Source organism: Trifolium pratense, linkage group LG4 (assembly GCF_020283565.1).
Source record: "Trifolium pratense cultivar HEN17-A07 linkage group LG4, ARS_RC_1.1, whole genome shotgun sequence".
Classification (NCBI taxonomy): Eukaryota; Viridiplantae; Streptophyta; class Magnoliopsida; order Fabales; family Fabaceae; genus Trifolium; species Trifolium pratense.
In genome coordinates, this window is record NC_060062.1 from 25,594,064 (window position 1) to 25,621,940 (window position 27,877).

The 27,877-nt window shown below is 32.9% G+C and overlaps 4 protein-coding genes and 1 pseudogene across 5 annotated transcripts in view; all 5 read right to left on the minus strand.

The window, feature by feature from the left end:
• Positions 1–844: 844 nt before the first annotated feature.
• Positions 845–3,821, minus strand: LOC123921124 (annotated as a pseudogene).
• A 3,679-nt stretch (positions 3,822–7,500) lies between these two features.
• LOC123921125 (probable LRR receptor-like serine/threonine-protein kinase At3g47570) lies at positions 7,501–14,566 on the minus strand. Its single transcript, XM_045973538.1, has 4 exons — positions 12,917–14,566; positions 12,692–12,829; positions 8,138–12,226; positions 7,501–7,994 (listed from the first exon to the last, which is right to left on the minus strand). Exons 3-4 carry the CDS (start codon positions 10,818–10,820, stop codon positions 7,639–7,641), a joined length of 3,039 nt encoding a protein of 1,012 aa, XP_045829494.1. The 5' UTR covers positions 10,821–12,226; positions 12,692–12,829; positions 12,917–14,566; the 3' UTR covers positions 7,501–7,638.
• LOC123922360 (LRR receptor-like serine/threonine-protein kinase EFR) lies at positions 13,100–14,530 on the minus strand. The gene has a single exon (XM_045975084.1). It carries the CDS (start codon positions 14,528–14,530, stop codon positions 13,100–13,102), a length of 1,431 nt encoding a protein of 476 aa, XP_045831040.1.
• A 2,995-nt stretch (positions 14,567–17,561) lies between the features above and the next one.
• On the minus strand, positions 17,562–20,974 carry LOC123921126 (probable LRR receptor-like serine/threonine-protein kinase At3g47570). The gene is made up of 2 exons (XM_045973539.1): positions 18,285–20,974; positions 17,562–18,169 (listed from the first exon to the last, which is right to left on the minus strand). Exons 1-2 carry the CDS (start codon positions 20,953–20,955, stop codon positions 17,817–17,819), a joined length of 3,024 nt encoding a protein of 1,007 aa, XP_045829495.1. The 5' UTR covers positions 20,956–20,974; the 3' UTR covers positions 17,562–17,816.
• A 3,408-nt stretch (positions 20,975–24,382) lies between these two features.
• LOC123921127 (probable LRR receptor-like serine/threonine-protein kinase At3g47570) overlaps positions 24,383–27,877 on the minus strand; it is a 40,429-nt gene continuing 36,934 nt past the window's right edge. Inside the window, exons 1-2 of one of the 2 annotated variants that reach the window (XM_045973541.1) lie at positions 25,020–27,837; positions 24,383–24,876 (exon numbers count right to left, since the gene is read on the minus strand). In XM_045973541.1, the coding sequence (XP_045829497.1) occupies positions 24,521–24,876; positions 25,020–27,702 (3,039 nt within the window). In that variant the 5' untranslated portion in view covers positions 27,703–27,837 and the 3' untranslated portion in view covers positions 24,383–24,520. Of the gene's footprint in view, positions 24,877–25,019; positions 27,838–27,877 lie in introns of those variants that run through there. The other variant, XM_045973543.1, reaches the window with a different exon arrangement.

Genomic DNA, 27,877 nt, shown 5'->3' on the forward strand with positions numbered 1-27,877 from the left:
TGAATTAAGATTAATTAAATAAGGGTATATATGGAATAAGTTTAAACTTATAGGAGTCTTAAATGAAAATAACTATTTACAATGTGGTTTTTTGGTCTGCGTAATTTTTTTAAAGTGTTCCTTATAAAAAGGACCGGAGGGAGTACTGAATAAGAAATTATTTAAAATATATGAAAAAATATATTTTATACTTTTTTAATTATAGTATTAGAGTATTTAAGACATAAATTTATATTGATTAAAGAAATAGTTGGAATTCCCAAAGTGATACATTCTCTAAGAAAAATAGAAGTCCTTTCATTAATATTCATTTTCTATATAAAAAAAAAGTAATTTAAACATCTCTTATTAAATGCTAAGAAACTTTAATATAGAAATATGTGTCTAAAAATCCGTGTATTCAATTTGATAAAAATCAAAATACTACTTTTTTTCAATATAAGTTTTTCACTTTTGAGTTCCTTAACATGTGCCCTGAAAGCACATGTTAGCAACATTGTTAAATGCAAAATTTTAATACAAAACTTTTATATTTAATTCTCTAACACTTTATTAATGAAGATCAATGTTTGATTTACTTAAAGATATCATCATTATACCTATATTTTTGCTTTCAATAAGAATAAAATATCACTTTATTTTATTTTTGAAAAATTTGATATTAAAATGATAAAAGTAATAGTTTAAAGTTTTCTTAAACCAAAAAATCGTAACTCTATAACTGAATAAGTGGAGTATTTGGAATTTTAATCACAACTCTTATACATATAATATAAGGTTCTTATAAACTGAGTAAAGTTAATGACAACAACCAACAACATTTCTTAACAAAACCATACTAACTGAATACAAACACAAATTTTTTCCCACTATATACGTGGCAAATACAAGACTTGTCCATCATGTGAAGGTAAAAGTGCCTAGCAGTGCAACTTTTGTTTAATTTCAAGCAACTTCACTATAACATCTTTAATGAGCATTCGTTGAGTAGGAAATTCTTCAGAACAAGCTATTCCTATTTTAACAAACATCACTAGACACTCCCTTATGTTGTTTTCCATAACTCGTTGATCTTCAAGAAATGGCATAAGCAAATGTGAATCTACTATCTCGAGAATTCCTTCGTGAATTTTCATCTTACAGAGTTTGTGTAGATTTAGATTCTCATTAAACATGGTATCTATTGGTCTCTTTCCAGTGACCATTTCCAATAGTAGAATCCCATAACTGTAGATATCTCCCTCTGGGGAAACTAGACAACCTGCTCCATATTCTTTAGAAGAAAAAAAACAACAATTGCTTAGGAAAAAAGATAAAGATAGCAAACACTTTGAATTGGTATGCCATGAAAATATAAGTTAACAAATAAGTGAAAGACAGAACTTTACCAGGAGGAACATATCCTATAGTTCCCTTAGTTGTGGAGGAAATAACTTGATCATTATTTGAATGTCCTGTGACTCCATGAATGAGCCTAGCTAAGCCAAAGTCTCCCAAGTGGGCTACAATATCATCATCAATGAGAACATTGCTTGGCTTAATATCACAATGAACTACGGGTTGCTCTGTATCATTGTGAAGATAATCAACTGCATGAGCTACATCAAGAGCAATGTCTATCCTTTGTTTAAAGTTGAGATTATGATTTTCAGACCCTTCAATATTGTGCAACATCATTTCTAGACTACCATTAGGCATAAACTCAAAAACAATAGCCTTGAAATCTTCACCATTATAATCAATACTTGAGCAACAAGTTAGGATCTTGACAAGATTCCGATGCTTCATCTTTCCAAGAGCATTACATTCGGCCATGAAACTTTACAGCAACAAGTCTTTCAAAATAAGGAAGAGACCCTTTGTAAACAGAACCAAAGCTTCCTGTTCCAATCAAATTGGATGAAGAAAAGCCATTGGTTGCTTCATGTAGCTCACCATAAGTAACCCTCATGTTCCCATTTTGCAAAGATGTGGAATAAGGTAACCTTTTGGGCTTTCTCGTGAGAAAATGGACAAATGTTAAGGCTATGAAAGATATCAAAATCCCCCCAATTACACTGATGACGATAAGTTTCTTTTTGAGAGATCTTTTGTGTTTTTTAGAATGAGCCCTAAAACACACAGGAAGCTTCAGTTGAGGTATCCCTCCACAAAGATTCTTATTTCCAGTTAGTGAAATTGCCGTGACATTGCTAAAGACACCTCCTTTAGGAACCTCGCCATATAAATTGTTAAAAGACAAGTCTAGAGTATTCAAGAATGTTAGATTTTCTAGTTCAAAGGGTATTGTGCTAGAGAAATTGTTGTTAGAAATGTCTAAGATTTGAAGGGATCTTAAAGAGCCTAAGAACAAAGGTATACTTCCATTCAAGAAGTTTCTCGCCAACCCAAGTTCGATCAATGTTACACAATTAGCCAGATCCTTAGGAATTTCACCAGACAACTTATTTGAGTTTAGATATAATAATGAAAGTTGCTTCAAATTACCAAACTCTGAAGGAATGGGACCGGTCAAGGAGTTGTTTTCCAAGAAAATATATATTAAACTGTCTAGATAGCTAAATATTTGATTAGATATATCACCACTCAATTTGTTATCAGCTAAGCTCAATTTTTGTAAGTTGGTACAATATCTAAGGGTGAATGGAATGGTTCCTTGCAATTTATTGCCGGGTAGATATAGTACAGATAAGGTAGTAAGATTGCCAATACTTGTAGGAATATTACCGGATAAGTTGTTTTTTTGCATGATCAAATCTACGAGATTATTAAGCTTTCCGATTGAATGTGGAATGAGGAAATAAAGTCCAAATCGTGAGCCCTTCCACTACCAATATTATTTGTGCCAATATAAAAGAATTCAAGTTTATCTAATCGACCCAAAGTAGTAGGTATTGGCCCATTGAAATAATTCTCTCCTATATCAAAATATTGCAATTCAGTAAGGTTCGATATTGAAGAAGGAAAATTCCCAGTTATTTGGTTGGCCCCAACGTACAACTCTACAAGATTGGGAAAAATAAGATTCATATTTGATGGAAGACTACCGAATAACTCGTTTTCCCCGAGATCAAAATATTCAATATTTGATAAGTTGTAAAGAGAATGAGGGATCTCACCTGACAAATTATTTGAACCAAGAGTCAATTGTTTCAAATTTGACAACATACCCAAAGAATAAGGTATGCCTCCATTCAAGTGATTTTGATCAGCAAGGTATAATTTCTGGAGTGATGAAACATTTCCCAAGGAAGATGGAATAGTACCAACTAAATTATTGGCACCAAGATTCAACTCAGTAAGTTGCATCATCGACTCAAACCATGTAGGAATTCTTCCGATGAGTCGATTCTTGAACAAAATAATTGTCTTGATACTTGTGCAGTTAGCGAGCTCCATAGGAACCTCTCCGTCAAGATTGTTGTTGTTTAAGTCAAGAATTTGCAGTCGCTTTAAATGACCAACTTGACTTGGAATTTTACCATGCAAGAATACATTTCTAAGTTGTAGTATCCTGAGAAATGTTAGATTTCCCAAAGATGGTCCAAGAGTACCACCCAATGTTTGATTTTCCAAATGTAAGGCAGAGACTCTCATGTGACGACGACCACATGTAACACCCTGCCATTCGCAGAAATGTAAAGACTCATTCCATGACGGCAGAGAATCTGGTAAACCGTCTGTAAGCTTTTCCTTCAAAGCAAGCAAAGCAACTTTATCAGTATCTGAGCTCAAAGAAAGAGCAACTGTGGGAATGAAGTACACCAACATTTGGCAAGCAAAACAGAGAAGAAAGATGGACATAGAAGTCATCATTTTGCTACCGGAGAATTTGTTTATTGGTAAATTTTGAGGTATGATTAGAGTTATATAAAGAATTTGCTGCAGGAAAATTATGCATTAGAAAAATTGACACTACGTTACTACCAAGGTTTTAAATTGCGGTTGCGGTCGTGGATGTGGTTGCAGTTGCAGTTATTGCGAATGCGGTCATTGTGGTTGCTGCAACGGCAATGCGGTTGTTGCGGCGTGAAATCATTTTGATATTTCACAAGCTAGATAAAATGAAACTAGTATGTAACTACACTATTTAGTTTATTCCATAAACAATAATTTGAATGTATTGAAAATACACGGTTGATAGATTGTTTAAAGTAAGATTTTTCATTAATTTGACACAAATTAGGATTTGAAGATGATAAATTTTATATTTTGGTGAGAAAATTTGAACGAACATCGCCGAAAACATCTGATGCGACTTCCGATGCGGTTGTGATGCGGCCGTACATGTGAATTAAGATCACACCGCAATTTGCGGTGTAATGCAGTTGCGGTGGCTACCGCATCAGCAATACTGCGACCGCAATTGCGGATGCGGACCGCAATTTAAAACCTTGGTTACTACGGTTGAAAAAAAAAATCAATATTATAAAAACTTTGAAAAAATCAATTAAAATAACACATTGAAAAAATTGATACTATTTTTGGACTATATTATTTTATTCAACGATTTTGGTAGTACGTAGTTGATATGTGACGTTATGAGAGTGAGTTCTTTAATTGATTGACTTGACTATAGTTTGTTATTATCTTTTTTTCAAATAGTTTAATGGCTAATTAGAAATTTTATAAGTGATGGATGTCGAGGTTCGAACTCCAATCTCCACATATATTATTTAATGTTCGTACTAACTGAGTTAAACTTACGGAAACCTATAAAATTTGTTATTAGTTGTGGATTTTTACATGGGTTATACTAACTAGTGCACCTAGGGTGAAAGCACTAGCTAAAGAAACTAAAAAATAAGTTTTACATTAAAAAATATATTTTGTATGGTGGATTCTAGGATGAGAGAGCAATTAAGTCCCTCACCAGTGTACAATTAAAATTAACCATTAGATTAAATTAGGTTACATGATAACATTTTTTAGTATCACACATAATTATTAGCCATCCAACCTCCATGTTCATCAGCTTCTTCTAAAACACCGAACCCAATTATTTTCTTGTCACGGTGGTTCTCCATCTAACTGCCACCCCTAACACCAAGGTATTATTCAACCATTCCCTTTTTAATAATCGATGTCCAATCTCCATGGTTGAAAAAGTCCAATTTTCTCATTTGTGTTCATTTTTCATTTAAAGAGAAATACAATAATGTTTACTATTTCAAATCCAATCCAAATACGCGGGGGGGGGGGGGGGGTGGCCTTCTATATTCTTTTTCATTAATGTGCAAATTGAGGAGCAATTTATACCGTGATGGAAAATTCTGAGAAAAATGGATGGTTGCAGCAGTTTTGCAAAGAGGAGATACAACATTTTATTTTTGTTTATTTTTTTGGAAGAAGGTTATATAAGATCTGGTAATAAAAAAATGGACCATTTAATCTAACGGTGAAATAGTGTGGTACATCGGTGAGAGACTTAATTGCTCCCTCACCCTAGAATCCACTATTTTGTATATTTTTAAAAGATAAATTACCCAAATTTTAAATATTTTTTATCTAATTTAATTTCTTAACAAGTATTTCATAGGTACTAATTAGTTTTTTTTTTGAATGGCCTTTAAGGATTTAGGTAGTAGTTGATATATTTGATAATAGTCCAACAAGAAAGCAAACAATTAAGTTGCGGGTTTACTCCATTACTCCAATCTACAAATCAAATTAAGTTAGGGGTGGCAAAACCTATTGCTCTGTCTCACCTAACTCTTTTAACAAATAAGATAAGATAAGATGAGGGCTTTTTTTTTTTTTTTTATTCTTATATTTGGGATGAAAAAAATGGAGGAAAGGGTGTTAAATAGCAGAGGCTAAAATTGAAATCTGAAAATTTAAAGGGACCAAAATTTGAAGGAATATTAATTTTATAGGGACTAAAACTGAAAGTTGATATATTTAAAAAAAATTAAAAATATATTTAACCCTTAGAAGAATTTGACATTGATATTAAAACCTCTTGAAATTCTGTTATCATTGTTGAAAAATATTTACTGTCAACTTTTTAGTAATAATTAATAATTTTGTAATTCAAGTAGTAAATTTATCGGCGAAATAAATAATTAATAGTTTTGTTAAAATCTGCATGTTTTCTCCGGATTTTCCTGCAGATTTTTCTACGGATTTTAGCTTTAAGAACTAAAAGCAAAAACACGTCAATTTACAAGAATGAATTCCTCAAAACAAAAAAAATAAAATACAAAGACTAAAAGTAAAAACACGTCAACTTACAAGGACCAAAATATCATTTATACCAAAATTGTTTGGTAAGCCGGCCCATCAACTTACTGATAAATGGTGTGGGAACTGGAATCCCGCTTCGTGACCCCTAAAATAAATTAAATTTAATGAAGGTAGTTGTTACTTGTTACACGAGAATGAATCTTATTCAAAATAAGAGAGAAACATCTAGTTGTAAATGTACATGTACTGGTGTTGTATTTATTCTCCCTCCTTAACAGATTTTTGTTTTGATTTGGGCTTAATAAAATTATTTTGCTGCTAAAAAAAAAAAGAGAAACATGTAAAAAAATAAATGAAATAAATGTTAATGGCGGTGGGAAATTACACATTGCCATCTCATGTGAAAATAACACATGAGGGAGGGATATGATCGTGATTGTGGCCCATCATCACGCCAAATTGTTTAAATATTCGCTATGAATTATTAATATTCGCCATCTTGATAGGACCATTTATCCATAAAATAACAAGGTCATACTAGCCAAATAATAACAGATAAAAGCTATCAATGATTAAATGCAGCGGAGGAGGAGCTTCTTAATTTCGGAAATTGATTTTTTTTCTATAGGTGAAATTACAAAACTACCCTCATGTTAGTTCGTAAAGTTATAATTATTAGATATTTTAGGTTCTTAAATTACGAATATTAAACAATTTAATCCCTTAAATTACAAAGATTATAAACCGGTTGTGCACTTATAAAATAGACACTATAACGACTAAAGTGTCTAATATTTATCTCTTGTGTGACGAAAGTATTAATTCAACTTTCAAATTTAAGGGAGAAAAATAAAAAAGCAAATGCTAACGAATTCCTAGTAACAATGTTATAAGAAGTTGATATTTAGAAAATACTGATCCAGAAAAGTTCGACAACTTCCATTTATCATTATATTATATATATCAGTATAAAAATATAGTCGCACATGTTATGTGAATAGTGCACTACATGGTCAAAATGTGTCATGTTATTTTGATAGAGGGAGGGAGTACTATTATTTAGGAAATGAAACGCGCCTACTCTTGACTTCACAATTTAAAGTAAACTCCTCACTTTACATTTTAGAGGAGATAAATTAATTATCTTAAACTCAATTACTAAAATTCAGGAAGTACTAAATTAAAGTGCTCCTACAACCCATATTGGCATGACACCAAGTAAGTACCTTAAAGCCTAAGCAAAAGCCAAATGGCTTTTGAAATTGAAGGCAGAACAGAAGTAAAATTAAAGGCAGCATCAGTAAACCAAAGGCATTTGCACATAAAATTTTATTGAACTCAAGGCAAACTCGATTACAAGCTATACACTGCAAAAGCAGAGAAATAAACACAATAAAACTTAAAGCTAAAACTAAAAGACTAACCAAAATAACATTGGCTGAATAATAGTTTCTAGCATGTCAACTTCTGTTTAATTTCAAGCAACTTCATTATAACATCTTTTATGATCATTCGCTGAGTAGGAAATTCTTCAGAACACGCAATTCCTATTTTAGCAAACATCACTAGACACTCTTTAATGTTGTTTTTCACAACAAATTTCTGATCTTCAGAAAATGGCATAAGCAAACTTGAATCCACTATCTTGAGAATTTCTTCTGGAATTTTCATCTTGCAGAATTTGTGTAGATTTAGATTATCATAAAACATGCTATCTGTTGGTCTCTTTGCAGTGAGCATCTCTAGCAGAAGAATGCCATAGCTGTAGATATCTCCATGTGGTGATACTTGACCACCTGCTCCATACTCTTTACAAACAACAACAATTCTTTATTAAAAAATTTAAGGAAATGATATATGAAATTCTTAAGCATAATGGTTATAAAGAAAGCATTTGTGTGAAAGCTAAAGAGAGTAATCACTTTGAACTACGTGATAGAAAACACTTTACCTGGAGGAACATATCCAATAGTTCCCTTAATTGCGGAAGAAATGACTTGGGCTTTACTGGAATTCTCCATGGCTCCGTGAATGAGTTTAGCTATGCCAAAGTCTCCTAAGTGGGCAACAAGGGTATCATCAAGAAGAACATTGCTTGGTTTAACATCACAATGAACTACAACTTGCTCTACGTTATGATGAAGATAATCCAATGCATTAGCTACATCAAGAGCAATGTCTACCCTTTGTGTGAAGTTTAGACTAAGATTTTTAGACTCATCTTCACTGTTGTGCAACAAATTTTCCAAACTCCCGTTAGACATGAACTCAAAAACAATAGCCTTGAAATCATCACCCTTGTAATCAGCACTTGAACAACAAGTTATGATCTTTACAAGATTCCGATGCTTCATCTTTCCTAGAGCTTTACATTCAGCCATGAAACTCTTTGCAGCACCATGTGTTTCAAGATTCAACACTTTTATAGCAATAACTCTATCAAAATGAAGAAGATGCCCTTTATAAACAGAACCAGAACTTCCCGTTCCTACCAAATTGGATGAAGAAAATCCATTGGTTGCATCATGTAGATCACCATAAGTAACCCTTAAGCTCCCATTTTGCAAAGATGGTGAAGAAAGTAACATTTTAGGCTTTCTCGTGACAAAATAGACGATTAAAAATGCTATGAAAGAGATCAAAACTCCGCCAATTACACTAATGATGATGATAAGTTTCTTTTTGAGAGATCTTTTATGTTTCTTGGTAGAAACTTTAGAACATGGAGGAAGCTTCAATTGAGGTATTCCTCCACAAAGGTTCCTGTTTCTAGCTAGTGAAATTGCCGAGACATTGCTAAAGACACCTTCCATAGGAACCTCACCATAAAGATTATTAAAAGACAAGTCCAACTTATGCAAATATGTTAGATTTTCTAGTTCATAAGGGATTGTGCTTGAGAAATTATTTCTAGAAAGATCTAAAATTTCAAGGGACCTTAAAGAGGAGCCCAAGAACGATGGTATAGTTCCATGGAAGAAGTTTCCACCCAGCCCAAGTTGTGTCAATGATATGCAAGATGCTAAGTCGTTAGGAATTTCACCGGACAATTTATTTAAGCTTAGATACAGTTGTGAAAGATGGTTTAAGTTACCAAACTCTGAAGGAATGGGACCAGACAACGAGTTGTTGTACAAGTAAAGATATATTAAACCATCTAGATAACCAAATGTTTGATTGGGAATATAACCACTCAATTTGTTACTAGATAAACTTAACTTCTGCAATTGGGTGCAATTTCTTATTGAAATTGGAATGCTTCCTTCCAATTTGTTTCTAGATAGATCTAGTTCGGATAACATAGTAAGATTACCAATGACTATAGGGATGTTACCGGAAAATTTGTTATCAGCAAAGCCCAATGATACTATATTCTTAAGTTTTCCTATTGAATCTGGAATTGTTCCCTCAAGGAAATTGTTTCTAATTTCTAAGTCAGTTAAACCAAAAAGTTGTCCAATTCTTTCCGGTATCACTCCATATATTTTATTATTCTCCATATTAAGCAAACGGAGATGGGTGGAAAAGTTTCCTATAAGATTTGGCAACACACCACTAAAACTATTGTTAAAAATATATATCATAGACAATTGAGTACAATTGGTTAACGATGAAAAAAAATCTAAATCATGAGCTCCTCCACTCCCAAAATTATTACCTCCGATATTAAACCATTCAAGTTTATTTAATTGACCCAAAGTAAGAGGTATTGACCCAAAAAAAGCATTATATGATATATCCAACATTTGGAGTTCAGTGAGGTTGGATAATGAAGACGGAAAAGTTCCACTTATTTTTTGGTTGTATCCTATCAAGAATGCTATAAGATTGGGAAAAACAACATTCAAATTTTTTGGAAGACTACCCAAAAGCTTGTTCGACCCAAGATCAAAAACTTGAATATTTGATAGGTTGTAAAGAGAATGAGGGATTTCACCTGACAAATTATTTGAACCTAGAATCAGTAGTTTTAAACGTGACAACATACCCAAAGAATAAGGTATGCTTCCTTTCAAGTGATTTTGTGCAAGTGATAAATTTTGGAGTGATGAAACATTTCCCAGAGAAGATGGAATAGTACCAAAGAGATTATTGGCACCGAGATTCAACTGAGTAAGTTGCATCATTGACTCAAACCATGTCGGAATTCTTCCAGAGAGTCGGTTGCTGCGCAAGAAAATTACCTTGATAGCTGTGCAATTTGTGAGCTCCATAGGAATTTCGCCATCAAGATTGTTATCGTTTAAGTTAAGAACTTGCAATCGCTTTAAACGACCAATTTGACTTGGAATTTTACCATACAAATTGACATTTTTAAGTTGTAGTATTCTTAGAAATGTTAAATTTCCCACAGATGGTCCAAGAGTACCACCAAATGTTTGATTCTCCAAATGCAAGACAGAGACTCTCATATGACGACGACCACATGTTACACCCTCCCAATCACAAAAATGTAGAGACTCATTCCATGATGGAAGAGAATCCGGTGCACCATTTGTAAGCTTTTCTTTCAATGCAAGCAAAGCAAGCTTATCAGTCTTTGAACTCAAGGAAAGAGCAACTGTTGCTAATGGAATGCAATAGACCAACATATGGAAATTAAAGTAGAGATGAAACGTCATAAAAGACCTCATTTTTCTATTGGAGCTTTGATATATATATGCAGCTTTGAAATTTTATATTAGATATATAAAGAGATGAATGTGCACTAGGCAAGTGGTTTATGGTTGCATTAATTATTTTGACAAACGACTTATAGCTACTTTCCCATCAAAATTCAAAACGTAGATATTCCACAAAAAGAAAACAGGTGATGACTAATTCCAACAACGCGGAGAGCACACTATCGTTGACTAAGAAAGATGGTGGAAGTGCAAATTAATTCTCTTCAACACTTACTTTTTAGTGAAATTTTGTTAATTACACCCAAAATTTCATTAAATTTTTTTATAATACCGAAACAGCCCTTTTCATATCTATTACAAATATATTAAAATCGATTACCACCAAATTTACTAATGTATCCTTATTACTTTTAACCACGTTGCAAGTTTTCACTACAAGAAAATCAGTCTATACCCACGGCCATTTTTGTCATTACCCACGGCTTCACTATGAGTACATGAGATTTACCCACGGCACGAGTCCATGACATTTTGCCTCGTTGGTAACTCATTACCCAAGAAAATGCCGTGAATAAGGTTACTCACGGCCTTTCCCACGTTATTATCCAAAACTTTGCCGTGGATAATCACCCATGGCAATACCATGAGGAGGACTTTACCCACGGCTTTGCCATAGAAAACATTTCTAATACTTACCCACGGTTTTGCCATAGGAAAGTATTACCTACTGTATTGCCGTGGGTAATGTCATTTTTTTTTTACATTCATAAATAGCTGGTAGCAATTTTATGCTACTATCACGTAACTTCTTCCAATTTCATCCAACAAGATAACCAATACCAAACAAACACAAACTAAACAATAACTAAAAACTAAGCAAATTGACACTATTACAAGTGTCAAAATAAACAGATAAGACACTAACAAAGGAAGAATTGAGAAAGACAGTAAGATACATTGCATACATACAAACTCAAAAGAACCTAAGTCTTGGATTCAACTCATAAAATACTTAAGAAGAGGCCATACCATAAAATAAGCATTGAACTGCTATTTGTGTTGAATTTAGGTACATGTCTGACTGCGTACATGTAAATTATGACCACAGGACATCAATATCAGTGCAGTAGAACTAATCATCTATCAATTTGCAACATCAAAATCATCAACATTACCAACACTAAAATCACCTACATTAACATCACTTGTTTTGGCCTTGACTGTCAAATCAGTTTCAGGAGACAAAGCGGACCTAAAAGTACATGTAAAAGCATGTCAAAATCCATAAACACAGATTAAATATAAAACCGAAGAAAAGGAAAACAAGGAGTAATGTGCCAAAGATCAAAACACTTGTCGTGAGACAAGAGGACAGTAGTGGTGACGAGCTGTATCAATTTCCCAAAGAGAGCTTCCTGCTCCAAAGAAATCTTCATCAGCAAAACAAATATAGAACACAAATATAGAAATCTTAGACAATTGATACTTGAAAAATGCAAGCAAAGAAAGAAATTCAAGACAATTTGCCAATGTCCCGGTAGACTTAGAAATATATCAAGTATTGTAAATATAATCTACTTGTTATCATGAGTTGCAGGTAGAACTAGCAAATAACAATACTATGCTCTATAAATTCACTACCTACCCAAAAACCAAAATAAAATCATGACTTAAGCCATCTTAAAGATGATATATAAAAAAGGAATAAAAAAAATGATAGGTAAAAGTTAATGCATCTCAATGAAATCAACATATGATTAAGGTTTCAAGTATACAAATAAAACAAATTAAAGCAAGATATACAAATAGACCTAGAAGCTAAACAGAAGCATAAATCTCACACCAACACCAATGAATAAACATAATTAAGAACCACTTACACTTTTGCTCGATGGAAATCTCACATTTTTGCAAATCAGTACAAAAGGACAACATTCCCAACTTTATAGCTGCTAGAATGGGTGCCTTGTGAGCCTCCCCTCTATACATTTCACATTCCTCCTCCATCTTATAAAGTACTGCATAAGAAAAACAAGTAATAAATATACACTAAAATATCCAAATGGAAAATTTTGACTGAGGAAAGTACAAGTACCAACCAATACCTATCAAGACAATAAGGGTGAAAATAGAACTCCCTTTGATGAAGTTGAACATGTAGTATTGTTTCTAGATTAGTGAACCTCAATAACATAGATGGAAGAAAAGCGGTGCCACCATAGACCAAAACTATTGTAGTGAAACATAATTTTCCTTTGTAAGTATTTGAGCCTTAGATTGTAGTGAAACTATTGTAGTGAAACATAATTTTCCTTTGTAAGTATTTTCCTTATGGTAACTGGAATGTTTCCTTCCAATTTATTGTTAGATATATCTAGTGCAGACAGCACAGTAAGATTACCAATGACCATAGGGATGTTACCAGATAATTTGTTATAATCGAAGCCCAATGCTACTATATTTTTGAGCATTCCAATGGAACCTGGAATTGTTCCCTCAAGAAAATTGTATCCAATGTCTAAGTCAGTTAAACCAATTAGTTGTCCAATTCTTTCTGGTATCACTCCATGTATTTGATTATATTCCATATGAAGCAAACGGAGATGGGTGGAAAAGTTTCCTATAATGTTCGGCAACACACCACCAAATCCATTGTCAAAAATATATATCTTTGACAATTGAGTACAGTTGGTTAGCGATGAAAGAAAATCCAAATCATGAGCTCCTCCACTCCCAAAATTATTACCTCCAATATTAAACGACTCAAGTTTATTTAATTGACCCAAAGTAAGAGGTATTGACCCAACAAAAGTATTATATGGTATATCCAACAGTATTAGTTCAGTGAGGTTTAATAATGAAGACGGAAAAGTTCCACTTATTTGGTTGCCTCCAATATAGAATCGTTTAAGATTGGGAAAAGCAAGATGCATATTTGATGGAAGACTACCAGATAACATGTTTCCCCCAATATCCAAATCTTGAATATTTGATAGGTTGTAAAGAGAATTAGGGATTTCACCTGACAAATTATTTGAACTTAGAATCAGTAGATTCAAACTTGACAACATACCCAAAGAATAAGGTATGCTTCCTTTAAAGCTATTATCTCCAAATGATAATTTTTGGAGTGATGAAACATTTCCCACGGAAGACGGAATAGTACCAACTAGATTATTGACAGCAAGATTCAACTGAGTAAGTTGCATCATTGAGTCAAACCATGTCGGAATTCTTCCACCGAGTCGGTTGTTGCGCAAAAGAATTACCTTGATATTCGTGCAATTTGTGAGCTCCATAGGAATTTCGCCATGAAGATTGTTATCCTTTAAGTTAAGAACTTGCAATCGCTTTAAACGACCAACTTGACTTGGAATTTCACCATACAAGTTAACATTTGTAAGTTGTAGCATTCTTAGAAATGTTAGATTTCCCACGGATGATCCAAGAGTACCACTCAATATTTGATTTTCCAAATGCAAGGCAACGACTCTCATATGACGACGACCACATGTAACACCCTGCCATTCACAGAAATGTTGAGACTCATTCCATGATGGAAGAGAATCTGGTGCACCATTTGTAAGCTTTTCTTTCAATGTAAGCAAAGCAAGCTTATCAGTCTCTGAACTCAAAGCAAGAGCAACTGTTGCAAATGGCATGCAATACACCAATATTTGGAAACAAAAGTAGAGAAGAAACGTCATAAAAGACCTCATTTTTCTATTGCAGCTTTGATATTTTACTAGATATATGCAGCTTTGAGATTTTATTAGATATATAAAGAGAAGTTTTGTGCACCACTAGGTAAGTGTTTTGTGGTCGAATGTGACAAATGAAACCGTCATGGTTAATTCCACGAACGTGGAGAGCACACCATCATTGACTACCTAAAAGTTAGATTCCACACATATGGGTGTAATCGGATCAGAAAAATCCACTTGAACCGTCGATCCAAACCAATCCAGTTCGGCTCATTTGATTCACGAACTAACTTTTTTTTGGGGCTACTCCACCAATTTATATGGTTCGAGAGGGTCAGTTCTAACATCAAGTGGTTCACGAGCTGACTTGATTATATATATAACCCTTCGAAATATATTTTTAAATAACCCTTCAAAAATGATTTTAAATTTATATATTTGATTTTATACATTTATATTTATAGGATTGATATTTTTTTTCCAGATATATAATTAATTTTATATATTTAGATAATTGATAATATATATAATACTTTAAAGAAACTAAGACCATCTCCAATGGTGTAGTACCTATTAGGTACTTATGGTACTTATTAGGTACTACCATTGGAGCAATATCCATTTGAGTAGCTAATAGGTACTGGTTCTACAATAAGTATTAGTACTTATTTTGTTTTTGTGGGTCCCATTTATAATGATGTATAGTTATTGGTGAGATGTGTTATTGGTAGGGCCTGTTTAGAACTTTTTAAGAGATGTTGAGTCGGAGGGATTAAGTACTTATTAGGTACTATTATTAAAAAATTATAAATGAGTGATGTGTACACGTTGGGTGCAGTTAAGTACTAAAAAATGCGTATCTCCATTGTGGATGCTCTAAGACAAACACTTAACAATAATAGAAAATGGAAAATAATAGAAAAAAAATTCATGTCGAACTCTTGAGTTGAGTTTCGAGTTGAGTTTCGAGCTTAAAAAAATGTTCGTGTCAAACTCGAGCGAAGTTTCGAGTCGAACTAATTCTTATTGAGTCAAATCGAGTTCAGACAGGTTCGATTCGACTCGACTCATTTCCACACCTACATGATCTATATGATCAAATAAACTTTTAATATAACGGTAGATTTTATAAAATTCGTTATAGTAGTATTCGTAACTTGTACATGTGAAGTCTTTCACAATAGACTTGACCTAGAAGATAATCCTCAAGCTAACTTTAGTCCAATGGACAAGTTGGGGAGTCGTTGGGGACCATGGCTTGTTGGGTTGACCGACTAGGAATGAAAGACTTATAATAATTATTAATGCGCTTATTTGTTACTCACTTTGTTTCTTTATCAAAGTTTGTATTAGCTTATTTTTAAAATTATACAAAATAGCTTATGCAAATAAATAAGGTTTTATGTTAATTTATATGTTTCTACTAACGAAAACTGAATTTTTATAAACTATTTTTTCATAAATTACATTGACAAACTTATAATAATATATGAAAATTTATTTATTTGAGTAGCATAAGCTCAAATATAAACCGATGAAAAACGGGCCCTAAGACATTGTCAATCTTCCATTGAACACGATTATTTTACCTCAAGAGCGGACACCTCAAGAGATGCCACTCAACATGAACCAGAAGCATCCGACATCGCATCTTCACCTCGCTTTATTGGACGAGCATAAGAGAGATTGCACCTTAACTCGTAGAAAGAACATGGGCTATCAGGGTTTTTACCTAAAAACCATTTTCCGGAGGAAAGTTTCACCTTATCCACAAGATTATCAACCGATGAAGACTCACCGACAAAGATAATATCATTCCGAAAAGTCCAAATAAACCACATAACATCATACCATATTAGAACCATACCTAACCATACTTGACGCCCCACATCCATCCCAAAAACCTCATAAACATGCATTAATTAAAATGTTAACTACCACAAGGTCTAAAATAATTTTAGTATCTTTACTTTTCTTAAACCAGTATGTCAGAAATATTAGTTAGTATTTTCCTTAATTTCTTATTATATATGATGTTGGGTCTTCATTATATAATAAGATTCTCTTCAAAAAAAAAATTTAAAAAAGGTTATTAAATGTGGATAAATTTATAATTTTCTATTAAACTTTATGGTCTAGGCTTTCGGAAATATAATAAGAAATACACTATAGATTTCATTTAAATGCAAGGAAAATTTTATAATACTCCCTCCAGTTCTTTATATAAGGAACATTTTGGAAAAAAAATTTGATCTTTTTATAAGAAACTTTGATCAATTTTCAAATGTTTTAAATGTTTGATTTCACTTATGCCCTTATTTATTATGAGAGATAATATTAAAAATAAGTAAGTTAGTTGAATTAAGATTAATTAAATAAGGGTATATATGGAATAAGTTTAAACTTATAGGAGTCTTAAATGAAAATAACTATTTACAATGTGGTTTTTTGGTCTGTGTAATTTTTTTAAAGTGTTCCTTATAAAAAGGACCGGAGGGAGTACTGAATAAGAAATTATTTAAAATATATGAAAAAATATATTTTATACTTTTTTAATTATAGTATTAGAGTATTTAAGACATAAATTTATATTGATTAAAGAAATAGTTGGAATTCCCAAAGTGATACATTCTCTAAGAAAAAAAGAAGTCCTTTCATTATTATTCATTTTCTATATAAAAAAAGAGTAATTTAAACATCTCTTATTAAATGCTAAGAAACTTTAATATAGAAATATGTGTCTAAAAATTCGTGCATTCAATTAGATAAAAATCAAAATACTACTTTTTTTCAATATAAGTTTTTCACTTTTGAGTTCCTTAACATGTGCCCTGAAGGCACATGTTAGCAACATTGTTAAATGCAAAATTTTAATACAAAACTTTTATATTTAATTCTCTAACACTTTATTAATGAAGATTGATGTTTGATTTACTTAAAGATATCATCATTATACCTATATTTTTGCTTTCAATAAGAATAAAATATCACTTTATTTTATTTTTGAAAAATTTGATATTAAAATGATAAAAGTAATAGTTTAAAGTTTTCTTAAACCAAAAAATCGTAACTCTATAACTGAATAACTGGAGTGTTTGGAATTTTAATCACAACTCTTATACATATAATATAATGTTCTTATAAACTGAGTAAAGTTAATGACAACAACCAACAACATTTCTTAACAAAACCATACTAACTGAATACAAAACACAAATTTTTTCCCACTATATACGTGGCAAATACAAGACTTGTCCATCATGTGAACACCATTATTTTCTTATCATAGTGGTAAAAGTGCCTAGCAGTGCAACTTTTGTTTAATTTCAAGCAACTTCACTATAACATCTTTAATGAGCATTCGTTGAGTAGGAAATTCTTCAGAACAAGCTATTCCTATTTTAACAAACATCACTAGACACTCCCTTATGTTGTTTTCCATAACTCGTTGATCTTCAAGAAATGGCATAAGCAAATGTGAATCTACTATCTCGAGAATTCCTTCGTGAATTTTCATCTTACAGAGTTTGTGTAGATTTAGATTCTCATTAAACATGGTATCTATTGGTCTCTTTCCAGTGACCATTTCCAATAGTAGAATCCCATAACTGTAGATATCTCCCTCTGGGGAAACTAGACAACCTGCTCCATATTCTTTAGAAGAAAAAAAACAACAATTGCTTAGGAAAAAAGATAAAGAGAGCAAACACTTTGAATTGGTATGCCATGAAAATATAAGTTAACAAATAAGTGAAAGACAGAACTTTACCAGGAGGAAGATATCCTATAGTTCCCATAATTGTGGAGGAAATAACTTGATCATTATTTGAATGTCCTGTGACTCCATGAATGAGCCTAGCTAAGCCAAAGTCTCCCAAGTGGGCTACAATATCATCATCAATGAGAACATTGCTTGGCTTAATATCACAATGAACTACGGGTTGCTCTGTATCATTGTGAAGATAATCAACTGCATGAGCTACATCAAGAGCAATGTCTATCCTTTGTTTAAAGTTGAGATTATGATTTTCAGACCCTTCAATATTGTGCAACATCATTTCTAGACTACCATTAGGCATAAACTCAAAAACAATAGCCTTGAAATCTTCACCATTATAATCAATACTTGAGCAACAAGTTAGGATCTTGACAAGATTCCGATGCTTCATCTTTCCAAGAGCATTACATTCGGCCATGAAACTTTTTGCTGCTCCACGTGCTTCAAGGTTCAATACCTTTACAGCAACAAGTCTTTCAAAATAAGGAAGAGACCCTTTATAAACAGAACCAAAGCTTCCTGTTCCAATCAAATTGGATGAAGAAAAGCCATTGGTTGCTTCATGTAGCTCACCATAAGTAACCCTCATGTTCCCATTTTGCAAAGATGTGGAATAAGGTAACCTTTTGGGCTTTCTCGTGAGAAAATGGACAAATGTTAAGGCTATGAAAGATATCAAAAACCCCCCAATTACACTGATGACGATAAGTTTCTTTTTCAGAGATCTTTTGTGTTTTTTAGAATGAGCCCTAAAACACACAGGAAGCTTCAGTTGAGGTATCCCTCCACAAAGATTCTTATTTCCAGTTAGTGAAATTGCCGTGACATTGCTAAAGACACCTCCTTTAGGAACCTCGCCATATAAATTGTTAAAAGACAAGTCTAGAGTATTCAAGAATGTTAGATTTTCTAGTTCAAAGGGTATTGTGCTAGAGAAATTGTTGTTAGAAATGTCTAAAATTTGAAGGGATCTTAAAGAGCCTAAGAACAAAGGTATACTTCCATTCAAGAAGTTTCTCGCCAACCCAAGTTCGATCAATGTTACACAATTAGCCAGATCCTTAGGAATTTCACCAGACAACTTATTTGAGTTTAGATATAATAATGAAAGTTGCTTCAAATTACCAAACTCTGAAGGAATGGGACCGGTCAAGGAGTTGTTTTCCAAGAAAATATATATTAAACTGTCTAGATAGCTAAATATTTGATTAGATATATCACCACTCAATTTGTTATCAGCTAAGCTCAATTTTTGTAAGTTGGTACAATATCTAAGGGTGAATGGAATGGTTCCTTGCAATTTATTGCCGGGTAGATATAGTACAGATAAGGTAGTAAGATTGCCAATACTTGTAGGAATATTACCAGATAAGTTGTTTTTTTGCATGATCAAATCTACGAGATTATTAAGCTTTCCGATTGAATGTGGAATGGTTCCCTCAAGAAAATTATTTCCAATCTCTAAGTAAGTTAAACCTATAAGTTGTCCAAGTCTCTCAGGTATCTCTCCATATATTTGATTATGTCCCAACTCAAACCAACTAAGATGGTTGGAAAAGTTTCCTATAAGATCAGGCAATTCACCTCCAAATCTGTTTCCACTAAAAATGAGTGTTGACAATTGAGTACAATTGATTAACGAGGAAATAAAGTCCAAATCGTGAGCCCTTCCACTACCAAAATTATTTGTGCCAATATAAAAGAATTCAAGTTTATCTAATCGACCCAAAGTAGTAGGTATTGGCCCATTGAAATAATTCTCTCCTATATCAAAATATTGCAATTCAGTAAGGTTCGATATTGAAGAAGGAAAATTCCCAGTTATTTGGTTGGCCCCAACGTACAACTCTACAAGATTGGGAAAAATAAGATTCATATTTGATGGAAGACTGCCGAATAACTCGTTTTCCCCGAGATCAAAATATTCAATATTTGATAAGTTGTAAAGAGAATGAGGGATCTCACCTGACAAATTATTTGAACCAAGAGTCAATTGTTTCAAATTTGACAACATACCCAAAGAATAAGGTATGCCTCCATTCAAGTGATTTTGATCAGCAAGGTATAATTTCTGGAGTGATGAAACATTTCCCAAGGAAGATGGAATAGTACCAACTAAATTATTGGCACCAAGATTCAACTCAGTAAGTTGCATCATCGACTCAAACCATGTAGGAATTCTTCCGATGAGTCGATTCTTGAACAAAATAATTGTCTTGATACTTGTGCAGTTAGCGAGCTCCATAGGAACCTCTCCGTCAAGATTGTTGTTGTTTAAGTCAAGAATTTGCAGTCGCTTTAAATGACCAACTTGACTTGGAATTTTACCATGCAAGAATACATTTGGAAGTTGTAGTATCCTGAGAAATGTTAGATTTCCCAAAGATGGTCCAAGAGTACCACCCAATGTTTGATTTTCCAAATGTAAGGCAGAGACTCTCATGTGACGACGACCACATGTAACACCCTGCCATTCGCAGAAATGTAAAGACTCATTCCATGACGGCAGAGAATCTGGTAAACCGTCTGTAAGCTTTTCCTTCAAAGCAAGCAAAGCAACTTTATCAGTCTCTGAGCTCAAAGAAAGAGCAACTGTTGGAATGAAGTACACCAACATTTGGCAAGCAAAACAGAGAAGAAAGATGGACATAGAAGTCATCATTTTGCTACCGGAGAATTTGTTTATTGGTAACTTTTGAGGTATGATTAGAATTATATAAAGAATTTGCTGCAGGAAAATTATGCATTAGAAAAATTGACACTAAGTTGCTACCAAGGTTTTAAATTGCGGTTGCGGTCGTGGATGCGGTTGCGGTTACAGTTGTTGCGAATGCGGTCATTGTGGTTGCTGCAACGGCAATGCGGTTGTTGCGGCGTGAAATCATTTTGATATTTCACAAGCTATATAAAATGAAACTAGTATGTAACTACACTATTTAGTTTATTCCATAAACAATAATTTGAATGTATTGAAAATACACGGTTGATAGATTGTTAAAAGTAAGATTTTTCATTAATTTGACACAAATTAGGATTTGAAGATGATAAATTTTATATTTTGGTGAGAAAATTTGAACGAACATCGCCGAAAACATCTGATGCGGCTTCCGATGCGGTTGTGATGCGGCCGTACATGTGAATTAAGATCACACCGCAATTTGCGGTGTGATGCAGTTGCGGTGGCTACCGCATCAGCAATACTGCGGCCGCAATTGCGGATGCGGACCGCAATTTAAAACCTTGGTTACTACGGTTGAAAAAAAAATCAATATTATAAAAACTTTGAAAAAATCAATTAAAATAACACATTGAAAAAATTGATACTATTTTTGGACTATATTATTTTATTCAACGATTTTGGTAGTACGTAGTTGATATGTGACGTTATGAGAGTGAGTTCTTTAATTGATTGACTTGACTATAGTTTGTTATTATCTTTTTTTCAAATAGTTTAATGGCTAATTAGAAATTTTATAAGTGATGGATGTCGAGGTTCGAACTCCAATCTCCACATATATAATTTAATGTTCGTACTAACTGAGTTAAACTTACGGAAACCTATAAAATTTGTTATTAGTTGTGGATTTTTACATGGGTTATACTAACTAGTGCACCTAGGGTGAAAGCACTAGCTAAAGAAACTAAAATAATAAGTTTTGCATTAAAAAATATATTTTGTATACTTTTAAAAGATAAATTACCCAAATTTTAAATATTTTTTATCTAATTTAATTTCTTAACAAGTATTTCATAGGTACTAATTAGTATTTTCTTTTTATATTTAAGGATTTAGGTAATATTTTTTTTTTGAATGGCCTTTAAGGATTTTGGTAGTAGTTGATATATTTGATAATAGTCCAACAAGAAAGCAAACAATTAAGTTGCGGGTTTACTCCATTACTCCAATCTACAAGTCAAATTAAGTTAGGGGTGGCAAAACCTAGAAAAAATTCCAAAACCTATTGCTCTGTCTCACCTAACTCTTTTAACAAATAAGATAAGATAAGATGAGGGCTTTTTTTTTTTTTTTTTATTCTTATATTTGGGATGAAAAAAATGGAGGAAAGGGTGTTAAATAGCAGAGGCTAAAATTGAAATCTGAAAATTTAAAGGGACCAAAATTTGAAGGAATATTAATTTTATAGGGACTAAAACTAAAAGTTGTTATATTTAAAAAAAGTAAAAATATATTTAACCCTTATAAATTAAAGAATACCATTGAAATTGTGAATTCTTGAAACGTACGTAGTACAATAGTTTTTTTTTTTTTTTTTTTTTTGAAAACTTGGTATCCGGCCTTAGGACCGACTAATCCAAGGGGACCAATCCCACCGCCCACTTGCGGGGGCCCCATTTAAAGCCAGAGTTTTTTTGCTCTGTATGGACTTGGCCCACCGAAATTGGCACCAGTGGGAATCGAACCTGAGACCTTGAGAGGAGCATACTCCAAGGGCCCAAGCCAACACCACTCGACCAACCCAAGTGGGTTTACGTAGTACAATAGTTTATAGGTTGAAACCAAATTTATGTAGAAGAATTTGACATTGATATTAAAACATCTTGAAATTCTGTTATGCATTGTTTTGTTGAAAAATATTTATTGTCAACTTTTTAATAATAATTCAAGTAGTAAATTTATCGGTGAAATAAATAATTAATAGTTTTGTTAAAATCTGCATGTTTTCTCCGGATTTTCCTGCAGGTTTTTCTACGGATTTTAGCTTTAGGAACTAAAAGCAAAAACACGTCAATTTACAAGAATGAATTCCTCAAAACAAAAAAAATAAAATACAAAAACTAAAAGTAAAAACACGTCAACTTACAAGGACCAAAATATCATTTAAACCAAAATTGTTTGGTAAGCCGGCCCATCAACTTACTGATAAATGGTGTGGGAACTGGAATCCCGCTTCGTGACCCCTAAAATAAATTAAATTTAATGAAGGTAGTTGTTACTTGTTACACGAGAATGAATCTTATTCAAAATAAGAGAGAAACATCTAGTTGTAAATGTACATGTACTGGTGTTGTATTTATTCTCCCTCCTTAACAGATTTTTGTTTTGATTTGGGCTTAATAAAATTATTTTGCTGCTAAAAAAAAAAAGAGAAACATGTAAAAAAATAAATGAAATAAATGTTAATGGCGGTGGGAAATTACACATTGCCATCTCATGTGAAAATAACACATGAGGGAGGGATATGATCGTGATTGTGGCCCATCATCACGCCAAATTGTTTAAATATTCGCTATGAATTATTAATATTCGCCATCTTGATAGGACCATTTATCCATAAAATAACAAGGTCATACTAGCCAAATAATAACAGATAAAAGCTATCAATGATTAAATGCAGCGGAGGAGGAGCTTCTTAATTTCGGAAATTGATTTTTTTTCTATAGGTGAAATTACAAAACTACCCTCATGTTAGTTCGTAAAGTTATAATTATTAGATATTTTAGGTTCTTAAATTACGAATATTAAACAATTTAATCCCTTAAATTACAAAGATTATAAACCGGTTGTGCACTTATAAAATAGACACTATAACGACTAAAGTGTCTAATATTTATCTCTTGTGTGACGAAAGTATTAATTCAACTTTCAAATTTAAGGGAGAAAAATAAAAAAGCAAATGCTAACGAATTCCTAGTAACAATGTTATAAGAAGTTGATATTTAGAAAATACTGATCCAGAAAAGTTCGACAACTTCCATTTATCATTATATTATATATATCAGTATAAAAATATAGTCGCACATGTTATGTGAATAGTGCACTACATGGTCAAAATGTGTCATGTTATTTTGATAGAGGGAGGGAGTACTATTATTTAGGAAATGAAACGCGCCTACTCTTGACTTCACAATTTAAAGTAAACTCCTCACTTTACATTTTAGAGGAGATAAATTAATTATCTTAAACTCAATTACTAAAATTCAGGAAGTACTAAATTAAAGTGCTCCTACAACCCATATTGGCATGACACCAAGTAAGTACCTTAAAGCCTAAGCAAAAGCCAAATGGCTTTTGAAATTGAAGGCAGAACAGAAGTAAAATTAAAGGCAGCATCAGTAAACCAAAGGCATTTGCACATAAAATTTTATTGAACTCAAGGCAAACTCGATTACAAGCTATACACTGCAAAAGCAGAGAAATAAACACAATAAAACTTAAAGCTAAAACTAAAAGACTAACCAAAATAACATTGGCTGAATAATAGTTTCTAGCATGTCAACTTCTGTTTAATTTCAAGCAACTTCATTATAACATCTTTTATGATCATTCGCTGAGTAGGAAATTCTTCAGAACACGCAATTCCTATTTTAGCAAACATCACTAGACACTCTTTAATGTTGTTTTTCACAACAAATTTCTGATCTTCAGAAAATGGCATAAGCAAACTTGAATCCACTATCTTGAGAATTTCTTCTGGAATTTTCATCTTGCAGAATTTGTGTAGATTTAGATTATCATAAAACATGCTATCTGTTGGTCTCTTTGCAGTGAGCATCTCTAGCAGAAGAATGCCATAGCTGTAGATATCTCCATGTGGTGATACTTGACCACCTGCTCCATACTCTTTACAAACAACAACAATTCTTTATTAAAAAATTTAAGGAAATGATATATGAAATTCTTAAGCATAATGGTTATAAAGAAAGCATTTGTGTGAAAGCTAAAGAGAGTAATCACTTTGAACTACGTGATAGAAAACACTTTACCTGGAGGAACATATCCAATAGTTCCCTTAATTGCGGAAGAAATGACTTGGGCTTTACTGGAATTCTCCATGGCTCCGTGAATGAGTTTAGCTATGCCAAAGTCTCCTAAGTGGGCAACAAGGGTATCATCAAGAAGAACATTGCTTGGTTTAACATCACAATGAACTACAACTTGCTCTACGTTATGATGAAGATAATCCAATGCATTAGCTACATCAAGAGCAATGTCTACCCTTTGTGTGAAGTTTAGACTAAGATTTTTAGACTCATCTTCACTGTTGTGCAACAAATTTTCCAAACTCCCGTTAGACATGAACTCAAAAACAATAGCCTTGAAATCATCACCCTTGTAATCAGCACTTGAACAACAAGTTATGATCTTTACAAGATTCCGATGCTTCATCTTTCCTAGAGCTTTACATTCAGCCATGAAACTCTTTGCAGCACCATGTGTTTCAAGATTCAACACTTTTATAGCAATAACTCTATCAAAATGAAGAAGATGCCCTTTATAAACAGAACCAGAACTTCCCGTTCCTACCAAATTGGATGAAGAAAATCCATTGGTTGCATCATGTAGATCACCATAAGTAACCCTTAAGCTCCCATTTTGCAAAGATGGTGAAGAAAGTAACATTTTAGGCTTTCTCGTGACAAAATAGACGATTAAAAATGCTATGAAAGAGATCAAAACTCCGCCAATTACACTAATGATGATGATAAGTTTCTTTTTGAGAGATCTTTTATGTTTCTTGGTAGAAACTTTAGAACATGGAGGAAGCTTCAATTGAGGTATTCCTCCACAAAGGTTCCTGTTTCTAGCTAGTGAAATTGCCGAGACATTGCTAAAGACACCTTCCATAGGAACCTCACCATAAAGATTATTAAAAGACAAGTCCAACTTATGCAAATATGTTAGATTTTCTAGTTCATAAGGGATTGTGCTTGAGAAATTATTTCTAGAAAGATCTAAAATTTCAAGGGACCTTAAAGAGGAGCCCAAGAACGATGGTATAGTTCCATGGAAGAAGTTTCCACCCAGCCCAAGTTGTGTCAATGATATGCAAGATGCTAAGTCGTTAGGAATTTCACCGGACAATTTATTTAAGCTTAGATACAGTTGTGAAAGATGGTTTAAGTTACCAAACTCTGAAGGAATGGGACCAGACAACGAGTTGTTGTACAAGTAAAGATATATTAAACCATCTAGATAACCAAATGTTTGATTGGGAATATAACCACTCAATTTGTTACTAGATAAACTTAACTTCTGCAATTGGGTGCAATTTCTTATTGAAATTGGAATGCTTCCTTCCAATTTGTTTCTAGATAGATCTAGTTCGGATAACATAGTAAGATTACCAATGACTATAGGGATGTTACCGGAAAATTTGTTATCAGCAAAGCCCAATGATACTATATTCTTAAGTTTTCCTATTGAATCTGGAATTGTTCCCTCAAGGAAATTGTTTCTAATTTCTAAGTCAGTTAAACCAAAAAGTTGTCCAATTCTTTCCGGTATCACTCCATATATTTTATTATTCTCCATATTAAGCAAACGGAGATGGGTGGAAAAGTTTCCTATAAGATTTGGCAACACACCACTAAAACTATTGTTAAAAATATATATCATAGACAATTGAGTACAATTGGTTAACGATGAAAAAAAATCTAAATCATGAGCTCCTCCACTCCCAAAATTATTACCTCCGATATTAAACCATTCAAGTTTATTTAATTGACCCAAAGTAAGAGGTATTGACCCAAAAAAAGCATTATATGATATATCCAACATTTGGAGTTCAGTGAGGTTGGATAATGAAGACGGAAAAGTTCCACTTATTTTTTGGTTGTATCCTATCAAGAATGCTATAAGATTGGGAAAAACAACATTCAAATTTTTTGGAAGACTACCCAAAAGCTTGTTCGACCCAAGATCAAAAACTTGAATATTTGATAGGTTGTAAAGAGAATGAGGGATTTCACCTGACAAATTATTTGAACCTAGAATCAGTAGTTTTAAACGTGACAACATACCCAAAGAATAAGGTATGCTTCCTTTCAAGTGATTTTGTGCAAGTGATAAATTTTGGAGTGATGAAACATTTCCCAGAGAAGATGGAATAGTACCAAAGAGATTATTGGCACCGAGATTCAACTGAGTAAGTTGCATCATTGACTCAAACCATGTCGGAATTCTTCCAGAGAGTCGGTTGCTGCGCAAGAAAATTACCTTGATAGCTGTGCAATTTGTGAGCTCCATAGGAATTTCGCCATCAAGATTGTTATCGTTTAAGTTAAGAACTTGCAATCGCTTTAAACGACCAATTTGACTTGGAATTTTACCATACAAATTGACATTTTTAAGTTGTAGTATTCTTAGAAATGTTAAATTTCCCACAGATGGTCCAAGAGTACCACCAAATGTTTGATTCTCCAAATGCAAGACAGAGACTCTCATATGACGACGACCACATGTTACACCCTCCCAATCACAAAAATGTAGAGACTCATTCCATGATGGAAGAGAATCCGGTGCACCATTTGTAAGCTTTTCTTTCAATGCAAGCAAAGCAAGCTTATCAGTCTTTGAACTCAAGGAAAGAGCAACTGTTGCTAATGGAATGCAATAGACCAACATATGGAAATTAAAGTAGAGATGAAACGTCATAAAAGACCTCATTTTTCTATTGGAGCTTTGATATATATATGCAGCTTTGAAATTTTATATTAGATATATAAAGAGATGAATGTGCACTAGGCAAGTGGTTTATGGTTGCATTAATTATTTTGACAAACGACTTATAGCTACTTTCCCATCAAAATTCAAAACGTAGATATTCCACAAAAAGAAAACA